At 48.4% G+C, this 21,265-nt stretch overlaps 2 protein-coding genes across 2 annotated transcripts in view; both read left to right on the top strand.

The window, feature by feature from the left end:
* The first annotated feature begins 303 nt into the window (after positions 1-303).
* On the top strand, positions 304-5,923 carry pgm1 (phosphoglucomutase 1). The gene is made up of 11 exons (XM_084692974.1): positions 304-627; positions 1,986-2,148; positions 2,494-2,637; positions 2,806-2,931; positions 3,086-3,276; positions 3,398-3,552; positions 3,655-3,770; positions 3,940-4,075; positions 4,336-4,519; positions 5,011-5,145; positions 5,645-5,923. The coding sequence occupies exons 1-11, from the start codon at positions 382-384 to the stop codon at positions 5,732-5,734; spliced, it is 1,686 nt and encodes a 561-aa protein (XP_084549100.1). The 5' UTR covers positions 304-381; the 3' UTR covers positions 5,735-5,923.
* A 2,999-nt stretch (positions 5,924-8,922) lies between these two features.
* The window catches only part of LOC146221422 (inactive tyrosine-protein kinase transmembrane receptor ROR1-like), a 64,996-nt gene continuing 52,653 nt past the window's right edge, over positions 8,923-21,265 (top strand). Inside the window, exon 1 of the mRNA XM_084692321.1 lies at positions 8,923-9,223. Within this exon, the coding sequence (XP_084548447.1) occupies positions 9,118-9,223 (106 nt within the window). The 5' untranslated portion in view covers positions 8,923-9,117. The remainder of the gene's footprint in view (positions 9,224-21,265) is intronic.

The following is a 21,265-nucleotide window of genomic DNA, read 5'->3' as shown; positions in this document are numbered from 1 at the left end:
AAAACACAATCACAACCGTTGGTTATTAGCAGAGGAGTTCAGTCTATAGAATACAAGTCAAGTTACAAGTTTTACAGGGTCAAGTCTAGTCTCAAGTCTCTTTTGGTAAAGAGCTTTCTGTTAGGTCCCCGAAATACTGTTAGAACTATGCATTTCTGATCCTTGATATACTCTTGTACATAATTCCACTGTCCATGCAACAACAAATGCTCTGCCTTTTATTATTGAAAAATTAGGTACGACCCCTTTAAATGGAGGAGTGGGCGTGTCCATGTAGGTCAGGGGGAACTAGCGACACAAGAGCGTACGTGGGGCTGCTTTTGTGTGCATCTGCCTCCACCGACAACGCGGATTACCCGGGCGGTCCATTTTTGGGGGAAAATGACTAAAATAACAGTTGTCAAAACCAAGGCTTATACCGACCAGAAGCCCGGGACGAGCGGTCTGAGGAAGAGAGTTACCGTCTTTCAACAGAATCAACACTATGCCGAGAACTTCATTCAAAGTATCATATCTGTCATTGAGCCGTCAGAACGACAGGCTGCCACGGTCGTGGTGGGAGGAGATGGACGTTTTTTTATGAAAGACGCTATTCAGTTGATCGTTCAAATTGCCGCGGCTAACGGGGTCAGTACAAAAGTGTTTACCGATCGCCCGTGGTGCTTCTGTGGGCAGGAGGAGCCCCCGTGCATGCAATCACAGACGCTAGTTAGCTCACAGTAGCTTGACAAGATGCACACAAGCGACTGTGAGCGTGACAGATTCAAGGGACAGCTGTGTTGTAGCTGCAGTCCTAGTAGGCTAGTCTATTCTGGGTGACGTGTAGGCTAAGTGACGTATTAGCATGAAGCTGTGAAGTTGCATGAAGTCTTGCGATGTGATACAACGTGTTTTGGTAAATTCGAACACAATTTATAACCCCCTAGCATTAATGCACGTTATTAAAAAATGTCTCATGTAAGCATGGCATACGTTCAGTGAGTTGGCCTCTTCAAGAAGCGGAACGTGATAGGTGTCACGGAGGTCCTAGTCTGCCGTGCCAGATGACCTTCCTGACCTTTCAAGAACCCCGGGGGGAGATTACATGCAAATAGTTACCTTTGCCATTTCAAAGAGAGACACGATACGAAAACAATACTACTGGTTCGGTTCGCGAGGACGATCTGTCCAATCACTTGGCGTAATGTTTCCTTAACAGTAACACAGATTTCTAAAAATGGGTCACTGTATTTGTAACCATGATCCCACAATGAAGCGATTGTTTTATACTGGGGCAGGGGCATAGGCACAGGGGGCGTGCGCGGTCACGTAGCTCCCCGTACGCTGCAGTAGCCTGGGATACGGGACAGCGCGTTCAACACACTGAAGGGTTCAACATGTACATGTTGACATCATCATCACAAGCCGGTCGGTCACTCCAGAATATTTACAGTGTCCAGCGTTTGAAATTCTTGTGCATCTGTATAATCGTATAATTGTCATATTGACCATTGTATTACATTGTTTATTTTCTATTTTGATTTTCACTGCTACCCTTGTCATCACCTAGCCTTTTGGTGGGCTAAGTAAGTGGGGAAGGAGATAGTTATAGACACACATTATAGTGAATGTGAACATACTCAAATTAGGAATAGTTAGTGATAAAATAGAAGAGAATAGGAGTCTAGCTCTTATAGTACCCCTGCTTAACACCCACATTTGTCACATATACAGAGACCCTAGTAACACATGACTATACGACATAATCATCCATTTATTATTCATAGAGCACTGTTAAAAACAACTACCGTTGACCAATGTGCTGTACGTTACAACATGTATTAAAACACAATCACTTAGGCACAAAGTAACACATGAAAACAAAAACAGCACGTACAGTAAAGCGTCACATCGCAAATCGCAGGCCGGACCAAACTGAAATGTAGAAGGATGCAGTTTCTCAGGATTGAGACTCACCCTTCATCCCCTCCTTGTCTGTGGGACAGATCGGCCGCCTGGTGATTGGTCAGAACGGCATCATGTCCACCCCGGCCGTGTCCTGCGTGATTCGCCAGATCAAAGCGGTGGGCGGGATCATCCTCACTGCCAGCCACAACCCTGGAGGGCCCAACGGAGACTTTGGCATCAAGTACAACATCTCCAGTGGAGGTGAAGGAGGGGAGGGTGGTGGAGGAGGAGGAGGAGAGGGTGGTGGAAGAGGGGAGGGTGGAGGAGGAGAGGCTGGGGAGGGTGGAGGAGGAGACGGGAGGGCGGTGGAGGAGGAGAGGGGAAGGAGATGTGTGAATGGAGACGGGAGAGAGGGAGGTCTGGGATGTGTTCCTTTGACTGGAGCCTCAGCGCTTGGGGAGAGAGTGTGTGGGGGACGTCTCAGGGCCAGGTCGCTCTCAGCTGAAGGTGAACATCTTGGATGTTCAGTGGTGAAGCATGGGATCACCAACCTTCATGTCTTACTGTGTCTTCCCCACAAAACCCCACTTCCACCCCCACCCCCAGGCCCTGCACCCGAAGGCGTCACGGAGAAGATCTACCAGCTCAGCAAGAGCATCCAGGAGTACTCCATCTGCCCGGAGCTCAAAGCAGACCTGGCCACGATCGGCAAGCAGACCTTTGAGGTGGACACCTTCAAACCCTTCACAGGTACAGGTGGACACCTTCAAGCTCTTCACAGGCACCAGCAAGGCCAGTTTCTCAGCTGTGCACCGTGAGATGGTCTCTACAACGTACCGTTTGACTGGAACGAAACACTATGTGTCAAGCGTCTGGTTCGTTGTGTTCCCTAACGTCACGGTGTGTGTCTCCTCCCAGTGGAGATTGTGGATTGTGTGGAGGACTACGGGAACATGTTGAGGGAGATCTTCGACTTTGCTGCGTTGAAGGAGCTCCTGTCTGGATCCAAGCACATCAACGTCCGTCTGGATGCCATGCACGGAGGTACAGACCGCCCCCTCACCCCCCGAACCCCACAACCAAGTCCCCCGATCAAGGGTTTTCTTTAACACTCACGTTGTGTGACCTAGCCTACTCTAATCTGCTGTTCTTATCTGGAGCACATTCAAAGTAACAGCCCTCTTTGTTCTTGCTGCAGTGGTTGGTCCTTACGTGAAGAAGATTGTCTGTGAGGAGCTGGGCTCTCCCGTTGACTCTGCCGTGAACTGCGTCCCCAAGGAGGACTTTGGGGGCCACCACCCCGACCCTAACCTCACCTACGCAGCAGACCTGGTCAACGCCATGAAGGGCGGAGAGTACGACTTCGGAGCCGCCTTCGACGGAGACGGGGTGAGGTTGCTCGGGCGAGAGCGCCGACAGTTCTGTGTGTCTGTTTCCTGTTCCTCTTTTCTCTGTCTGGTTCCTACCTCTCACACAGTCTCATTCTTCCATCACCCTCCCCCCCCACCAGGATCGTAACATGGTCTTGGGAAAGCACGGTTTCTTCGTCAACCCCTCGGACTCTGTCGCCGTCATCGCGGCCAACATCACCAGCATCCCCTACTTCCAGAAGACAGGTGTCCGAGGCCTGGCCCGAAGCATGCCCACCAGCGGAGCCCTCGACAAGTGAGCGCGCCACAACCGCTCCCCAAACACAGCCCTGTCTGCCAGAGTCTTCTTATGAGAGGACCAGGCTCTGAACCGTGTGTGTGTGTGTGTGTGTGTCAGTGTGGCCAAGGCCATGAAGATGCAGCTGTATGAGACTCCGACAGGCTGGAAGTTCTTTGGGAACCTGATGGATGCAGGCAAGCTGTCGCTGTGTGGAGAGGAGAGCTTTGGCACTGGTGAGTGTGAGGCCAGGAACACTCCGTCCACTGGAGCCTGGATCAACAGGCTGTGCTGGTACCAGCTGTTTGCTTCATTCAGTTAGGCAACGCATTGTGGTCTGTTTGCACACCGCCGCTAACACTATGAACACACACACACATCCTCCTTGTCCGCGTTGCATACCAGGTTCGGATCACATCCGTGAGAAGGATGGCCTGTGGGCGGTGCTAGCCTGGCTGTCGATTTTGGCCACCAGGAAGCAGAGTGTGGAGGAGATCATGAAAGACCACTGGCAGAAGTTCGGCAGGAACTTCTTCACCAGGTCAGGTTTTTCTAAATACTATACCGCCCTCCGGTGGGGAAACAGAGAACTGCAAAGTATTGGATTATTTTGATTATTCTAGCTTTTTATTGCTGAATCCTGATTTGACATAGTTGCAAATGATTATACAAGGTACATTAAATATTATAGTGTTCATTTATCATTATATGATAATAAATAAAACGATATGACTTATTATAATACTTCAAGCCGACATGTGTGGTTACTCCTCTCCTTCTTCCTGTCCTTTGTGTGATCAGGTATGACTATGAGGAAGTAGACTCAGATGCTGCCAATAAGATGATCAAGGATTTGGAAGCCGCCATGTTTGATCCGTCCTTCGTGGGGAAGAAGTTCTCCTCAGGGGACAAGACGTACGACGTGGCCGTCGCCGACAACTTTGCGTACACTGACCCGGTGGATGGAAGTGTTTCCAAGAACCAGGTGGGGGTAGGGGGGGTGAGGTGGGGGGGGGGGTGAGGGAGTGGGGGGGTGAGGGAGTGGGGGGGTGAGGGATGGGAGGGGGGGTTGAGGGAGGGAGGGGGTGGTTTGAGGGAGGAGAAGGGGTTGAGGGAGGTGAGGGAGGAGAGGGGGTTGAGGGAGGAGGGGGGGAGTGAGGGAGGAGGGGGGGGTGAGGGAGGAGGGGGGGTGAGGGAGGAGAGGGGGGGTGAGGGGGGTGAGGGTATGGGGGGGGCAGATGAATGTTGATATTGGCGTCGGTGATATCTCCTCCGCATGCCTCCTCCACGGTATCCGACCAGCAAACAAAGATGTTTTTAGTTTGGGCTTTGACAGTCCTGTGTCTCAGGGTCGTCTTCAGTCACACATCGGGAGTCACACGTTCTGCTCTAACACTCCATAACGGTGCTTATTGGTTTTCCGTAGCTTCCCAGAGTACCCGGTAACACGATCTTCTCCTCCTCTCTGATTGGCAGGGTTTGAGGATTATCTTCTCTGACGGCTCCAGGGTCATCTTCCGTCTCAGCGGGACAGGCAGCGCCGGGGCAACTGTCAGGCTGTACATCGACAGCTACGAGAAGGACCCCCAGAAGATCTACCAGGACCCCCAGGTGAGGGCTGAGCAGAAGCTCAGCAGTGATTGGACGTGACTGGGGTATGTGGGAAGCCTAGCCGGGGAAAAGACCGGGTAGCCTGTCACGACGGCTCGTCTTGATTTGAAATTCGTTTCAAGATGTCGAGACGAATTGAGCTCAAACGGCTTCCTTCGTGCTGGAAACGGGTTAGGATCAGAGCCAGCTAGCGCGTTTTCAGTCCTCTGATCAAACAAGATTTTCCAGAACTCGCATTTGAGGGAAAGGGAAGTTGAAGCCAAGAGTTGAGTTATGGGTGATATCAGAGCCAGGATGAAGTGAGGAGGAGGGTGGATCCTGAGGGAAACGAAACATTGGAAATCTCAAACTTTACACTTCATAAAGTCATCTTGACTGATTTAGAAAGAGAGAGGGAGAGAGTGAGAGAGGGTGAGAGTGGGAGTGAGTGAGTGAGAGAGAGAGACAGAAAGAGAGAGACAGATAGTTCTGACTGAGGGCTCTTGTTCAATGTTCCCAGGTGATGCTGGCTCCTCTGGTGGACATAGCACTGAAGATCTCCCAGCTCCACGAGAGAACTGCTCGCACCGGCCCCACTGTGATCACATGATTTCCCTCACCCCCCGGCTATCCACCCGTCACCAGGATACCGCTGTCCAATCAGAAACCTTCCCTACACCCCCTCACCCCCCCCCCCTTCCCTCAGAAGAACAATCATATATCACCCTTGTACCATAACGTCCTGCTGAAGCCTTGAAAGCCAAAATATTCATCATGAATAAAACACACATTAAAATGATTGTAATGGTCTTTGTCGATCCCTCCCGCTGCTTACGAGTTAAACTGAAATGCTTTTTTTAACATTTGGGTGATTCTCAACACGCACAGATAGCTGGACCCATAAGGCAAGATAAACCTGAATCTAAACGCACAGACACCATGTCTAAAAGCCCAGATACCAGCCACCATTGGAATGCCTAATCCTGCCAGTGAGAGGAGGCCGCGAGGGCTAGGTTGTCAACAGGGAGGTGAGATCCACACAGCTGGGAGAACGAGCTTGCGGGATACAAAGCGCTGATCCTCTTAGCAGACTCTTAGCAGAAACAGAGGGAGTAACAGTCTGTCGTCCTCAGAGGAGGCAGAGACCTGAGTGGGTGGGATGATATTAAAGCCAAAAAAGACCCAGAAGTTCTGGATCCAAACAAGAGAAGTCATCTCCTCCTCTGCTAAAAAGCAAGCCAAGACTGGACTGGATCCTTTTGAAGGAAAATGAGTGTTTCCAAACAGCATAATGCCTCTCCTAGAGCAGTCCTGAGGCGGTGTGGAAGGGTTTCTTCTCTCCGTTGGAGGCTGGGAGGGTGTATGGGGGGAGGGAGCTGTCTTATAGTCGGGCGTCACATAAGCAGTTTCTAGCACCCGATAGACCAGAGAGTTGAGCTGGAGGAACGTAAAGAATTGGAGAAGATTTAAGGTGGAGGATGAAGAGGTCGGGCTTGTCAGGAAGATGCCGGCAGGTCCATGACCCTGTGTGCTTCAGCTTGTGCCAATAACCACCTAACACACCAAGTTTGTTGTTTTCATTCCTTTATATTTAAAGCTGCAGTAGAATCAGGGCGGTAAACAAAGCCAGTTGCTCCTTATCTGAGTTTTCTGGTTGTGGATTGACGTAATTTTTGCTTGTCTTTTTCTTTATACTGTAACTTCCATCTCCAGAACTGGAATGACCTCTGATTTAGTTAATAGCTGGGAGGGTGGAAAACCAGGTGCACCCACGCCTGTCCTTTCCCCAGGCATGAGGAAAGGAAAAAGAAAATTGCTCGGAGCACAGATGGGAGTTCTCCACCGACGCCTGTCATGTACGTCAATGTCATTCAAACTGACAACTAGTCAAATCCAATGAACCGGGTTTCGCTGCTGAAAATCACTTTATTCCAGAAGGGGTTATTAACCTCCCAGTCGCTCATCAAAGGAACCGTGGCAGAAATCTGTGTAACCGCTCTAAATGGTTCCTCTTTGGGCGCAAGGGAGAGTAAATAATAGGGTGGCACGATATTCCTGCTGGTTGGTGTCCTGTGATGCATACACAGTGCGACACGTAATGTGTTCCCCGGTTCGGCCGGTAATGGCTTGCAGGTTGTGTTTTGATTGGCTGTCACTACGTCAGGTAATCACAATAAAGGCCTACATTAAGCTGAGCTGGTCTGGAACTATTAGAGCACTAAATGACTTTCTCTGGGGCTGGCAAGGAGACTGTGTTTTTACAGGAAGATTACTCCGGTAAAACCAGTCTCCCTGGACAAGAGCAACACAGCAGCTGACAAAGACAACGGTCTGAAATGAGAGGAAGGAAGCATGAGGGAAACATCCAGTACAATAAGATCAAGGACCAGTCAGTGTTGTCTGTTCGTTTCCAAGGGAACGTAGATTGCGGACTCTTTTTATGAGGGTGTGATTAAAGAGTGCTTTGGTGAGTGAGTGTGCGTGAAGAGAGAAAGGGGAGAGAGTTTATGCATCCACAGTTAAAACTGTTTGGCTCATATATCTTCTTACTTACTAGGAAGTTGGCTTGTTTCCCTTCCTTACGTCAGAGGGACTGAGTCAGCCTGGTGTAGAGTCAGAGTCAGCTGGGTGTAGAGTCAGTCTGGTGTAGAGTCAGCCTGGTGTAGAGTCAGTCTGGTGTAGAGTCAGTCTGGTGTAGAGTCAGCCTGGTGTAGAGTCAGTCTGGTGTAGAGTCAGTCTGGTGTAGAGTCAGTCTGGTGTAGGGTCAGTCTGGTGTAGGGTCAGCCTGGTGTAGAGTCAGTCTGGTGTAGAGTCAGTCTGGTGTAGAGTCAGCCTGGTGTAGAGTCAGCCTGGTGTAGAGTCAGCCTGGTGTAGAGTCAGCCTGGTGTAGAGTCAGTCTGGTGTAGAGTCAGCCTGGTGTAGAGTCAGTCTGGTGTAGAGTCAGTCTGGTGTAGAGTCAGCCTGGTGTAGAGTCAGTCTGGTGTAGAGTCAGTCTGGTGTAGAGTCCGGAGATGAGCTCCTAACCACAGCAGAGCATGGACTGTGTCCATCCATGGATCCATATCCGCTCCACATCTGCCCCTAGAACCAAACCCTTGAGGAGGTGAAAAGCTTTCTTAAACTTTTTATCGAATGTTTTATTTCAAACTTTCAAAACACTTTTTTTCGATTATTTCAACGTTTCGAAAAGTTTACAAGTGGTTTGGTTTGTTTATGTTTGTTCGGTTACTTTTCTCTTTTCAAACAGGCTATCCTAGACAGTTGACGTGGTCATTCCTGTGTTACCTGTTTCAGCCTCGTGGTTGTGCTCCAACATTGTGCAAACATGTTTAATATCGGACTGACTGGACTGTTAACAGGTCATTCCATGACCTGCTCTGAGTCTACCGGAAAAGAACGTTAAGCATCCTACTGCTAAACAATTCATACATTCATAATAATTTGAATTCGTGAGAAATTAGCAGGCAAATTATCGCATCATTGTCCCGCGAAATCACGCTGTAATTAAATTGTATGTCCTGTTGTGAAGCCTAAATGTGTTAATGTAGCAAACTTAAAACAAACTTCTCACAGCAGTAGGTCACCTAGATAAGATGCATGGTACTGAGGGCTTATTTAATATTACATTTCATTGAATTTTATGGAAATTCATATTTTCAACACTTGGGGGCGACATCAGGAGACTCTAATCAGTGCCAGATGGCTCGCGCAAGCCTTCACAGAAGTTTTTGGAAGCGTGCGCTGAGAGCGCGAGGGAAGCCAGTGGGATTTTTTTTTTTTGGGAAAAGAGAAGACGGGAGAAGGAGAGAGTAGTGTGCCTTCTGCTACACTCACTTATTCACCAGCATTTACAGAGACCTTCATGCAGTATATTCACGGGACAAAGGAAATTTTCATTGTAGGCTGCGTTTAACTTATTTACCCCCAAATAAACGTTCGCACGTGAGTTTACGGTTGTAGGCTAGTGGATGTAAAGGGACAAGGGTCGGAGAAATGTATCCAAGTCGGGCAACAGTAACTCATCGTCTTGGGGGATGTCAAGTCAACGTTCTCCGGGCCATCGCGCTCCTCCAAACTCTAGTGGGGATGGCTGTAACTGGTAAGTAAAAGTTGTTTCAAAGCCTTGTTAACGTTGGTTATTGTTGGTTCATTTCTCCCACACTGAGTAATTTTGAGCAATTCATTTCAATATAATGATTCATGATGAATAGTATTTTCCTCTCGAATAACTGGGTTGTGTCATTTCGTCAGATCATTTGAGGTTTTTCATAAGCTAACTGGCAGGCTACTAAATAGTTGTTATGTTATTACTTGGCCTACAACTAGCCTATCTTATGTAGTCTTATCTAAACAGAGTCAACCGCTGTTTTTGCATGACCATCGTGCTCCATGCAAGCTTGTTCTGTGAATTGATTAATCTTATCGAGCTTTACCGTTGGGTTCTTTCAAGAAAGCCAATTCAAACATTTATTTATGTAATTAGGAAGACAAAAGGACCTTGGTGATGATTTAGGAATTCGTAAAGAGCATCTTCTCACCTGGAGTTCCTTTGTGTCGGTCTCCCCACTTAACATTTTAAGCTAATACATTACAATAAAAACGTTTACTAGTATTACAAAAGAAAAGAAAATTCCAGCAGTGGCAAATTACTTAAGATTTGCAGGATGTAATAAATTAACTTGTGGCATGATGGTAAAGTAGCCTACTATACGGACTGTTACGGAGCAGTTTAGCTATGACCTGCAAAATGTTATTACATAGCGAGGAAGTCAGTGTGTCATGTTGTTTACCTTCCTGTCAAAGCAGTTTTGATTTCAAAGACTTTAAAGTTTACGTTCGAGCAGATAATAGCCCTTCATTTAGTCATCGCTGTAAAATCCAAACATTGCCCGCCCTACATAAACCTGAGTCGCTCTAAACATTCTCTTTGAGTGACTTGCTTATTCAGGAAGATGGTTGTAGGTGTATTAAAAGTATTTGTTACTTCGTTTTGTTTTGACAAATAGATGTTTTTTGATGCATGGGCTTTCCTCTAACGTGAATCAAATATAGTTTTATTTCATTTTTTGGACCCTGTTTGATTATGATTTAAAATCCGCTTGAGGATTTCTCTGAGTTTGTTTGGATTAACGTGGTCCTCCCTATTCGGTCTGGGTGTTATTTACAATGGTGGTGGGTTAGCCAGGGCGAGTTTTCCTGGGCCTTCTGGCGTGCCACTATGCATAGGAGCTGGAATGTTAATCCATGATATTTGACTGGATGGATGAGTTATAAATTCTTCAAATGCAATTTTATGATTGGAACGGGAGGGTGGGGGGGTGGACCTCTCGTGACTTTTTCATATCTTAGCTCTGGGAAAGATGAGTGGAAACACCATTCTGCCGTAATACCGTCTTGTACTTTAATAACAGTCAGGAGACCATAAATCATAACGAGGGAAGTACCTCAGCAAAGATTTCAACCAGACACACTGTTGACACTAAAGGCACTCAACCTTCCAAAAACCCCTCGCCCCTCCGGCTCCGTCTCCGGGACATGTCATACTTTTATGAACCGTTACACACTCCTCCTTGCGCAAAGCATATACACCTAGGTACCAGGGCGGTTCATCTTTAAAAGCAGACTTTCAGGAATGTTCGCATCAGAACTGTAATGAGTGAACGATATGTAAAGTTTATTTTTTGGTGTGTGGGAGATTAATTATTTTGTGACAGTTTGAGTCCCATTTGAACGTTCGGAATGGCGAGAAGCTCGCATACTTTCGATTATTCCGCGCTCTGTCATCAATCTGTGCAACAGTACAGGTGGACTCCTATCTTGTGTTTAAAGTAAAGTCGTGTGAAGCTTGTCATCCATGAGCAATTACCAACCACTCAAGTTATTCCCTTTGCATGTAAACTGCCACGGTGACGTGTAATTATACAGAATTAGTAGAAAGTTGTTTATGTATGAGAACTTAATCGGCTGTGAATAACATAAAATAAGATTTACTTGGATGAACAGTAGAGTATTGATAACGTCAGCTCCACACTCAGTCCTCATCCTTTCTGATTTGAATGTGTTTGTTCTCACAGTTTTAACGACTGCGTGTTTGTCGTCTAGCAACAGAAAGTAGTGGTGAATAACTATCATTACTTGGAGTTTGCTGAATTACATCATCGAGAATAGTAAAGTAGAACACAGGTTGTGTGTTTCCTTGCGATCGTTGAGACCAAACTGACAAAATTATAACCCCTTTACAGCCGAGATGGAATCTTTCGATACTCTCATAAACTGACTAAACTAAAATATTTCAGAATAAACTAAACATTTATAGTCATTGTAGTAACCAAGGCTTTGTACTGACCTCAGTAAACATAAATTACATTGTAAGTACATCATACATTTATGAAAAGTTTTTTCTCATGGTAGCTGTCCACTTTTAACTAATATATCCTCATCGGATCGCAGACGGAAAAGATGTTTGATGACGTTTCGCTCCTGCAAACTGAAGCAGAGCATAGAAAGGCCTTTCCTGCAATTAATGTGTGCTGTGGCAGAAAGGGCACGGCGTAGACTAACCTCTGCCCCGGAGAACGACGGTTGAGTTTTTGTAGAAGAATGTTGAAAGGACTTTTTGGCTCTTGTGCTGCAGTTTAAAGGCATTCTCCACTTTGTCGAGGGTTTAACGGCTTTAACGTTTAAAATATGGTGTGCTGACACTGATACATCATGTCGAATAAACAATTATGAGATGTGCTTCGGTGCATTCATGGCTCTGTGTGCTTTGACAGACGAAAGACTATTCGGGTTCGGGTTGACGCGTGGCTTATCAAATTACAATTTCCTTTCCAACTTTTTACCAACTTAATAGGAAGAGCCCCTTGCTACATTTAATTTAACTTGAGTCCGGATGAAACATGACTTTCTAAATTGTGCTGTAAATGTGTCAGTGCAAATATTAAAATCCTGTTTGCATTGCATTAAGGACTTAAGAAATCCCCTTACATGCACACTGGAAATCTCTCACCGCCCACAATTAGGTCTTTGTACATGCCACGCTCCCTGTGAACTAATAAATACCCAACATTTATGGTCTTTTCAGACGAAGATTAATATTTATTTAAAAAATGAAAATATATGTGCAACTTATCAGTCAACAGAGGGAGTTTTTCCCCCTTCTAGTAATTTCTTTTTTCCTCTGTGACGTGACAGCGTCAGATTTCTGGCCATGAAGAAGGCTTTTATGCATTCATAATTTCCCTAAGTATGTCCATGTCAGAACATTTGCCTGCTTAGTGTTTCCTGTGCCAGGACCAGGACCAGGACCAGGGCTAGGGCCAAGGCCACAGCCGTAATGGTGATGATGAGCTAGTATTGAAGCATTCCTGCAGACTCTCTGGTGGTCTCTCTCTCCGTCTCAGTCTCTCTCCCTTTGTCTCTCTCTTTGTCTTTCTCTCTCTCTATGTCTCTCTCTCTCTCTATGTCTCTCTCTCTCTCTCTCTCTCTCTCTCTCTCTCTCTCTCTCTCTCTCCGTCCCAGAGATGCTCCCTCCCTCCCTCCCTCCCTCCCTCCCTCCCTCCCTCCCTCCCTCCCTCCCTCCCTCCCTCCCTCCCTCCCTCCCTCCCTCCCTCCCTCCCTCCCTCCCTCCCTCCCTCCCTCCCTCCCTCCCTCCCTCTCAGTGGTGACCAGCAGGTCTACAGTTAGTCCAGGAGAGCAGCAGAAGGTGCTGTGATCTGGGTTTGAATGGCAGGTCACTCTTGGCGTCGGGGTGTTTTGTAAGAGGCGTTCTGAATGAGAGGGAAACAGCAGAAAGGAATTGATGTTCGAGACCGCAGCTTCTTCCGAGCGGCTCCTGTTCCCCCCCCCCCACCCTCTGCCTTCTGGTTGGGATGCAAAACCACTGGACCATCAGTTTCAACTCACCAATATCAGATGTGTTCTCACTTTATTTGATGAATAGCTCAGCCTGAGATTACAAAACACTGTTTTATGTATTTTACTCTCTCTCTCTCTCTCTCTCTCTCTCTCTGTCTCTGTCTCTGTCTCTGTCTCTGTCTCTGTCTCTGTCTCTGTCTGTCTCTGTCTGTCTGTCTGTCTACGGTCTTGTGTTGGAATTAGTAAGCTAGCACAGGAGGTTCTGATGAGAAAAGAGCCTGTCAAACTGATTTCCCATGCTCACAAGTGTTAAAACAGGCCTCTTTGGATTGCAGGAAATTAAATTTTACAGACATCTACAGATTTGTGTTCAGAACCGGAAATGTTAACTTAATATTTCTTCATTATCATAGTGTATGTGTCGGAATAATCAGCTATATTAAACTGTTCAGAAATTCTTCACTTACTCTGCATTATTGGTGTTTGTTTAATATACAAAAGTGTGTTTAACTCCCTTGTGCTTTATTGGTTGGTAATTACTACCAGTAGCTATAGAAACTTTAAGCCTGTTGTATTACGGAGCGAAGGAATCCTCCAGCCTTTGAAGATTAGTTCTTTTAAAAAGGTTTAGGTGTAAGCTGGTGGTTTTAACAAGGTCATTTTAGCCACCAAAGGCGGTTTATGTTGAAGATTTGTGAGACACATAACTGGATTATGAAAATCTCAGCTTTTTGTTATCCATTTGTTTGGGCAGAGTAATTGAGGCACATAGGAGTGCTTTGCATCAAAGGAGCAGAAGTTGTGTGTCATAATTAATCAGCATCTTGGAGAGAAACATGTTTTCGTCGTTAAATGAAAACAGAATATTCGTCAATGTGATGTAACACTCCCTCAAAGAACAAAATCTCAGTGACAAAGATTCACTCGAGTTCGATTAGCTGTAAGTCTTTCTTTCCTGTTAAATGTTGATTCCTGTTTCTCTCCAGCTCCTCTCTCTCTCGTCTCCTCTCTCTTCTCCTAATTTGCCCACTTTCCCTCTCTCTCTCCTCAGTAAATCATGCTCAGTAGTTAAAGGCTACTTAGGATTAGCGTTCTTCCTCCCAGAGAGGCCCCTGACTGCCACCCTCTCTGAACTGCCCTCCAGTGCGAGTGCCGCACGGCCTGTTTGTCTAGCGCTGGCTTTTGTCCGATTGTTCTCCGTCAACCTCTGACTATTAGACAGCAGACGGTGTTTGTCTGGCCACTTCATTCAGGAACAAAAGAGTGAAGAGTCTGGATCTCTTCATGAGGTGGGGGTGGGTGAGGGTGGGTGAGGGTGGGTGAGGGTGGGTGAGGGTGGGTGAGGGTGGGTGAGGGTGGGCGAGGGTGGGTGGGTGGGTGAGGGTGGGTGAGGGTGGGTGAGGGTGGGTGGGTGGGGGTATGGCTGGCGTCTTGACCCTGGCCATGTCGGTGAGAGAGGAGGGATACCCTCCTCCGACATCTTCTTGGATTTTCTCAGCTTTTTTTCTGCTCGGATTAAAAAAGAAACAAACTTTCTGTTTGCTCACTCTTCCTCTGTTTATCTTTATTTGAGTGTTTGCGCTCTCTCTTGCTGTGACTTTCTCTCGCCCTCGCCCTGCTCGCTCCAGCTTGCGGCGAGCGGAGATGACTCTGCGACCACGCTGACCCAGGCATCCAGGAATATAAACCCTCGTTGGGCTGATTTCTGAGTGATCTGCCGCCAAGCTTCCCGCGGCGGCCGATGAGGCTTGTGCCCAGCGGAGAAGCCATGCCTGTTCGTGGCACCAGAGCCAGGATTGCATGTCTGGAGATAGCTGTCTCTGGTCCAAGCCCTTCACCAGAGCCAAGGTGGGACTGTGGGACTGTGGCTGTGTCTGAGGCCTGCTCCAGTCCTGGGATCCATGGCCCAGGAGGGGAGAGACCGGCTTGTCTTGGCCCAACATCACATCCTCATACTTGGGAAAGACATTTCAGCCAGCCCCCTGGCTCCTCCACACAGGCCTCGCGAAGCAAAGAGCCACTTTAAGCACTGATGGCTTGATGGCCTCACCAGAGGTCTTAGGACGAGTCCTGACTTCTCCTTTGTCCACCGGCCAGCTTTTAGAAGTGAACGAGAACCACTTAGAGGGCTACTTGCTGGATGTGTTAACCAGAAGCCCAGTAAAGCCTTTGAAGGAGGCTTCTGTCATTGTGTTTGATGTCTGAGGAGTTGTGGGCTCGGTGGAATGTGGCGGAATTCTAATAGGAGGTTCCGGAATAGTCATCACATCACAATTCTGTCTTTTAGCTTGAAGCCTTGAAACTCTGAACCAACTCCCAGATAGTCGTCTGAATGCTGATAGTTCTGTTTCTGTGGGACGATACTGTGTGTGTGTGCGTGCATGTGAACACACACTGTAGTTCGGGAAAGCTGTCTCTCTCATGGGGATAGTTGGAGTACGGCTCATGTGGGAAGACTATGTATTTATGCTCGGAGGAAAGGAATCTCTCTTTTGACCAGGAATTCATCCATCCATCCTGCGGTCCAGCAGGCTGGCCTCCTCAGTGTCTCTCTGAGGTGGATACAAATCTGAGGGGAGTGTTGAGGGGAAGATTGAGTTTACCCTTTCGGACAGGCTTTTTCTTATTTCCACTTTAACTGTTATTTCATTTCCCTTTTGGATGTTTATCAAGGCTGGCACCAGAGGGTTTTTTTCTCTCTCTGGGTTTTGGAAAGGGGCCCAAGTTCAAGTTCAGTCATTGGTACCCTCTGTGTCAGGGCTTGTTTCTCTCTCTCTCTCTCTCTCTCTCTCTCTCTCTCTCTCTCTCTCTCTCTCTCTCTCTCTCTCTCTCTGTCTCTCTCTCTCTCTCTCTCTCTCTCTCTCTCTCTTCCCCCTCTCTCTCTCTCTCTCTTTCCCCCTCTCTCTCTCTCTCTATCTCTCTCTTTCCCCCTCTCTAAGAGCATCGATTTCAGCCCGGCCGGAAATGAAATTGCATCGCCCTCAGAGTTTCAGTGAAGCGAGGGAACTGGAACAGGAGGGAAGGAGAAGAGGTGAGAGAAGAGAAAACGCCGTCCGGTTGCGAAACAGGTTTGGAAAGAAACAGAGAAGGAGAGGGAAAACTAGCCCACCCACCACCCCCCACCCCCTCCACGTTGTTGTCGTTTTAAGGAGAAGGGGAAGAGCCAGAGAAGAGTGCTGTCACGTTGACAAGTCTGTGCTGCACAGGTTGACTGACAGCAGGATTAAGACTACCCAGCCCCTCTCACCCCACACCCTCCAAACAGAGAGAGAGAAAGGGATAGGGAGAGAGACCAGAGAGAGAGAGAGATGGAGGGAGGGGAGATAAAGGGGAGAGAGGGAGGAAAAATAGAACGAGAGAGAGGAGGAGGAGGGAGGAGAGAGAGGAAGAGGAGGGAGGAGAGAGAGAGGAATAGGAGGGAGGAGAGAAAGAAAGAGAGAATGCATGGGGGCGGGGGGTAGGAATCAGGAGGGGGTGACGGTAAGGGGTCTGTGTCTGTGCCATCAGAAGTCAACGATCTCCTCTTCTGTTGGAGCCTAAGAGGCTTAGGCGCGCGTGATTCCTCTAGCTGTTTGTTTAACCTCTGTGTGGCAGCATGGCTAATCCCTCCCTATCATGCTGCCTTCCAACACTGTTGGCCCAGACAGGGCTCTCTCTCTGCATACATACAAGTACCCCAGCAGGACATCCTTCAGCTGATTGATGGAGCGCATGGAGGAGGTTTTCCATCAGAAGAGCAGACTAGCGTTATCTGGTCGCCGGTCCTGCTCCCGGTGACGGTCTGGGCTTGTGTCCGTGTGTCGGGGCTCTCACGGAGGTTACCGGGCGTTTACGTGCACGTTTGTGATGTGTAACGGTGTTTTGTATTCGCTCTGTCAGGGAGAGGATTCATCCTCGGGGTCTGCTGGGGTTGAGCTGCAGTCTGGACGCAGGAAGCTTTCCCTGAAATGGGCATGGCGGGTTCTTATTTCTGCCAAGCAGCAATGGCTGTCTGTTGTGGAACCCTCTGCCTGCCCGCTTGGCTGTGATTCATCAGTGTTTGAGTGCGAGTCTAAATACGGGGGTGATCAAGACAGGGCCTACAGCCTGGCCAACCAGCTCTCAGGAACACAAGAACCTGTGTGAGAACTATACTGGACCAGACCTCTCCCTGGAGTCAGAGCTGTTAGGAGAAGAGGAGGGGTTTGGGTTTGTCCCAGAGGGGCCGGTCTCCCTGTTTCTGTGTGTGGTTTACTGGATATTAGCCACTGACATGAAGCCTTGAACTTTTGCCCCCAGAATGCACCTAGGTTTTAGTCAGTTTAATCACATTTTATCCGATGGAACCTGAGTGATTTCTTTGCACGACATCTCTGCTTTGGATGGTTATGAGCAGCACTTTCATGCTGTGCATGTGCATTTGTGTGTGTGTGTGTGTGTGTGTGTGTAATTTGTATCCGTGTGTGTGCTTGTGTGTAGGTTTGTCTCAAAGCATCTTCAACTGAACTGTCCTCTGTCTCCAAACGGTATCACAAACTCCTTCTAATTATGAGAGCTGTGCTTCTCCGGTTCCCACAGCCCGATAAACACACTCCTTCAAACCACACACACACACACACACACACACTAACACTTACGGACCACTTCAGTGGAGTTCCAGTTAATTAATGGTTGCCCTGTGACTAGTGAGAGTTGTAGTGACCTAAATGCATTAGTCTCAGAGTTAATGGACCTTAAGATGACCCCAAAAGCTTATTCTCCCTTTACTGCGTGTCACCCCCCCCTCTCTTTCTCTTTCTTTCCCACATTTCCTGCCCTCTCCTAAGTTGCTATCTATGTCAATAAAATAATCAAGGCAGTTATGCCCCTAAAAATATATCTGTAAAAAAAGGAACTTGTTTCTCCGGGGTGAGGGAAGCTGAGAGGTCTCACAGCGGCCCTGTGTCGCAGAGGTGGTCTTGGAAAGCCACCAAGATCGCCCGGCCTGCTTTGTAATGTGAAAGCAATTAGCTGCGGTTTTCCCCCCCCCCCTCCCCCGAGCACAGAGATATGTGGAATAACAAGAGACTAACGAGGTGGTCGGGTGCATGTCTGTGCTGCCACTCCTTCACCTGCCTGCCGACATCAACAACAGGATTCACATGACACACACACAAACATGCCCCCCTCCCCACACACACACACACACAAACATGCCCCCCTCCCCACACACACACACACACAAACATGCCCCCCTCCCCACACACACACAAACATGCCCCCCCCCCCCCACACACACACACTGTTCACCTCTTGGATGTCAGCCCACTGTTATCTTACCTGCCTCATTACCTGACAAGGTGTCAAGACCATCTGCCTGCCATCCGCCCAGGCTACAGGTACATGGGTGTACACACACACACACATACACACACACACACACACACACACACGGTGCTTGCATCTGTTATCACAGTAAACAGCTGGTGTCTTAGGAACAACTTACGGTGTGTGTGTGTGTGTAAAATGTCTGTTTACACTTGGGCAAGTGCCCCTAGTTACATCTGGCAGACAGTTTTTTCTGGTGAATGAGAGGGAAAATATTCCCAGCTGCTCTCATAGTTGCTCACCTGAAACTCTTTTGCCTCCTTTTTCCTTTTCACTACTCTCTCTCCCTCTCTCTCTCCCTCTCTCTCTTCCTCTCTCTCCCTCTCTCTCTCTCTCTCTCTCTCTCTCTCTCTCTCTCTCTCTCTCTCTCTCTCTCTCTCTCTCTCTCTCTCTCTCTCTCTCTGTGTCTCTCTCTGTCTCTGTCTCTCTCCCTCTCGTTCCTCTGGTGTTAGAGGTAATTGACCACCATGGTTTCAGGCACACAGAACTAAATCTGTGAACCTGGTCACAGTGTGTCCTCGCTGGCCTACATCGTCTGTCCCCAGGGGCCTCCTCTCCCGCTACGGATCCTGAAAAGTCCCAGAGAATAACGTGCAGCCAGGAAGAGAAGAAGATAAAGATAACAAGTCAGGATAGTTTGTCAGGGCGGGTCTTCCGGCCGGTCCTCCTGGCTATACGCAGGCTGCTGGGTGGAACTCTTCCCCAGAAGGTAAAGTCATTTTCACCTCCTGGTCCCAGAGCAGCTCAGCCAAGAACATCTCCAGAACTCCGCCCCCCTCTCCCTCCTCCCCCCCTCCCCACTGCACTCCCTCTCCTCAGCACGTGCTTACCTGAGCAAATATCAGTCCACTGCCTCCTCCTCTCTCTTCCTCTCTCTCCCTCTCTTCCTCTCTCTCCCTCTCTTCCTCTCTCTCCCTCTCTTCCTCTCTCTCTCTCTCTTCCTCTCTCTCCCTCTCTCTCCTCTCTCCCCCTCTCTTCCTCTCTCTCCCTCTCTTCCTCTCTCTCTCCCTCTCTTCCTCTCTCCCCCTCTCTTCCTCTCTCTCCCTCTCTTCCTCTCTCTCCCTCTCTTCCTCTCTCTCTCTCTCTCCCTCTCTTCCTCTCTCTTCCTCTCTCTCTCTCTCTCTCTCCCTCTCTTCCTCTCTCTCCCTCTTTTCCTCTCTTCCTCTCTCTCTCTCTCTCTCTCTATCTCTCTCCCTCTTTTCCTCTCTCTCCCTCTCTTCCTCTCTCTTCCTCTCTCTCTCTCTCTCTCTCTCTCTCTCTCTCTCTCTCTCTCTCTCTCTCTCTCTCCCTCTCTTCCTCTCTCTCCCTCTCTTCCTCTCTCTCCCTCTCTTCTTCTCTTCCTCTCTCTCCCTCTCTTCCTCTCTCTCCCTCTCTTCCTCTCTCTCTCTCTCTCCCTCTCTCTCTCTCTCTCTCTCTCTCTCTCTCTCTCTCTCTCTCTCTCTCTCTCTCTCTCTCCCTCTCTCTCTCTCTCTCTCCCTCTCTCCCTCTCTTCCTCTCTCCCTCTCTCCCTCTCTCTTCCTCTCTCTCCCTCTCTTCCTCTCTCTCCCTCTCTTCCTCTCTCTCCCTCTCCCCCCCACGTTTTCCAAGATGACCGTAGAGATTCCTGCCATCATCATAAACTAAAGCAGTGTGTGTGAAAGTGAAAACACAGGACTGCGTTAAATAAAAGTACCTCAAGCATGTGAAATGTAAATATGATAGTAAAAAAAAAACTTTACATTCAAACAAAAACAAGCTGGTGATTTAGACAAAGTGTTATTGTTCTGTGAGTCGGCAAGAGATCAAACGTAGACAGGCAGGGTGTGATGTGTGGAGGCCTGTAACCTTGACCTGTCATCTGAAGTGGTAAGGTGATGGAGTGTGTGTGTGTTGCATGAGGATGTGGTGTGTGTGTGTGTGAGGCTGAGGAAGATGGAAAGAAAGAGAGTGAGTGTGTGAGGGATGAGTGTGTGTGTGTGTGTGTGTGAGAGAGAGAAAGAGAGAGACACAGAGTGTGTGTGAGAGAGAGAAAGAGAGAGACAGTGTGTGTGTGTGTGCGTGTGTGTGTGTGTGCACCCTACAGTACATGCTTCAATATAGGAGTATTTTCCGAGCTGACAGAACTAATGAAATCCTCCCCTACTGAGAAGAGGAGAGACACCGCTGGTCAGTGTTGTCTCCTCTGTTCTGTGTAGTCAGCAGTCATGTCTCTACCCTTTCCTCCCCCCACCCTTCCTCGCCCCAGCTCTCCCTGTATAGACCCCCCCGAAAGCGATCAGCACCCCTCAATCTCCCCTCCCTGCCTCCTAAAATAACCAGATGACAATGACCGCACCGCTCTGCTTCTCCCTGCAGCTCCTCTGAACGACACTCCAACTGCCCCTCACCCCCAAACCAGGTCATTTCTTTTTTCCTCTGAGACGTGACAGCGTCAGATTTCTGGCCATGAAGAAGGCTTTTATGCATTCATAATTTCCCTAAGTATGTCCATGTCAGAACATTTCCCTGCTTAGTGTTTCCTGTGCCAGGACCAGGACCAGGGCCAGGGCTAGGGCCAAGGCCACAGCCGTAATGGTGATGATGAGCTAGTATTGAAGCATTCCTGCAGACTCTCTAGTGGTCTCTCTCTCCGTCTCTGTCTCTGTCTCTGTCTCTCTCTATGTCTCTCTGTGTCTCTCTCTCTGTGTCTCTCTCTCTCTCTCTCACAGCAGAGAGTGGGGGCATCTTAGTGGGAGTTATTTCAGGCAGCGCGTCTATCAGAGCAGGGATCAGGAGGAGAGATTTAGGAGGCTTTACACTTCTTCCTCTGGAACCTCCCTCACAGGATCTCAGCGCTTCACACCGATTGGCCGGTGGATAAGCAAGAAAGGGCCCCGCGCACCATAGGACCGCAGCTTGTCTGTCAAACTTGTCCCCTAGCAACAGCCTTTACCCAGCCAAGGCCTTAAGAACATGGAAT

This window comes from Hypomesus nipponensis, chromosome 26 (assembly GCF_054491055.1).
Source record: "Hypomesus nipponensis isolate SF chromosome 26, ASM5449105v1, whole genome shotgun sequence".
In the NCBI taxonomy this organism is placed as follows: domain Eukaryota; kingdom Metazoa; phylum Chordata; class Actinopteri; order Osmeriformes; family Osmeridae; genus Hypomesus; species Hypomesus nipponensis.
This window is presented reverse-complemented; position numbering and strand designations above follow the sequence as displayed.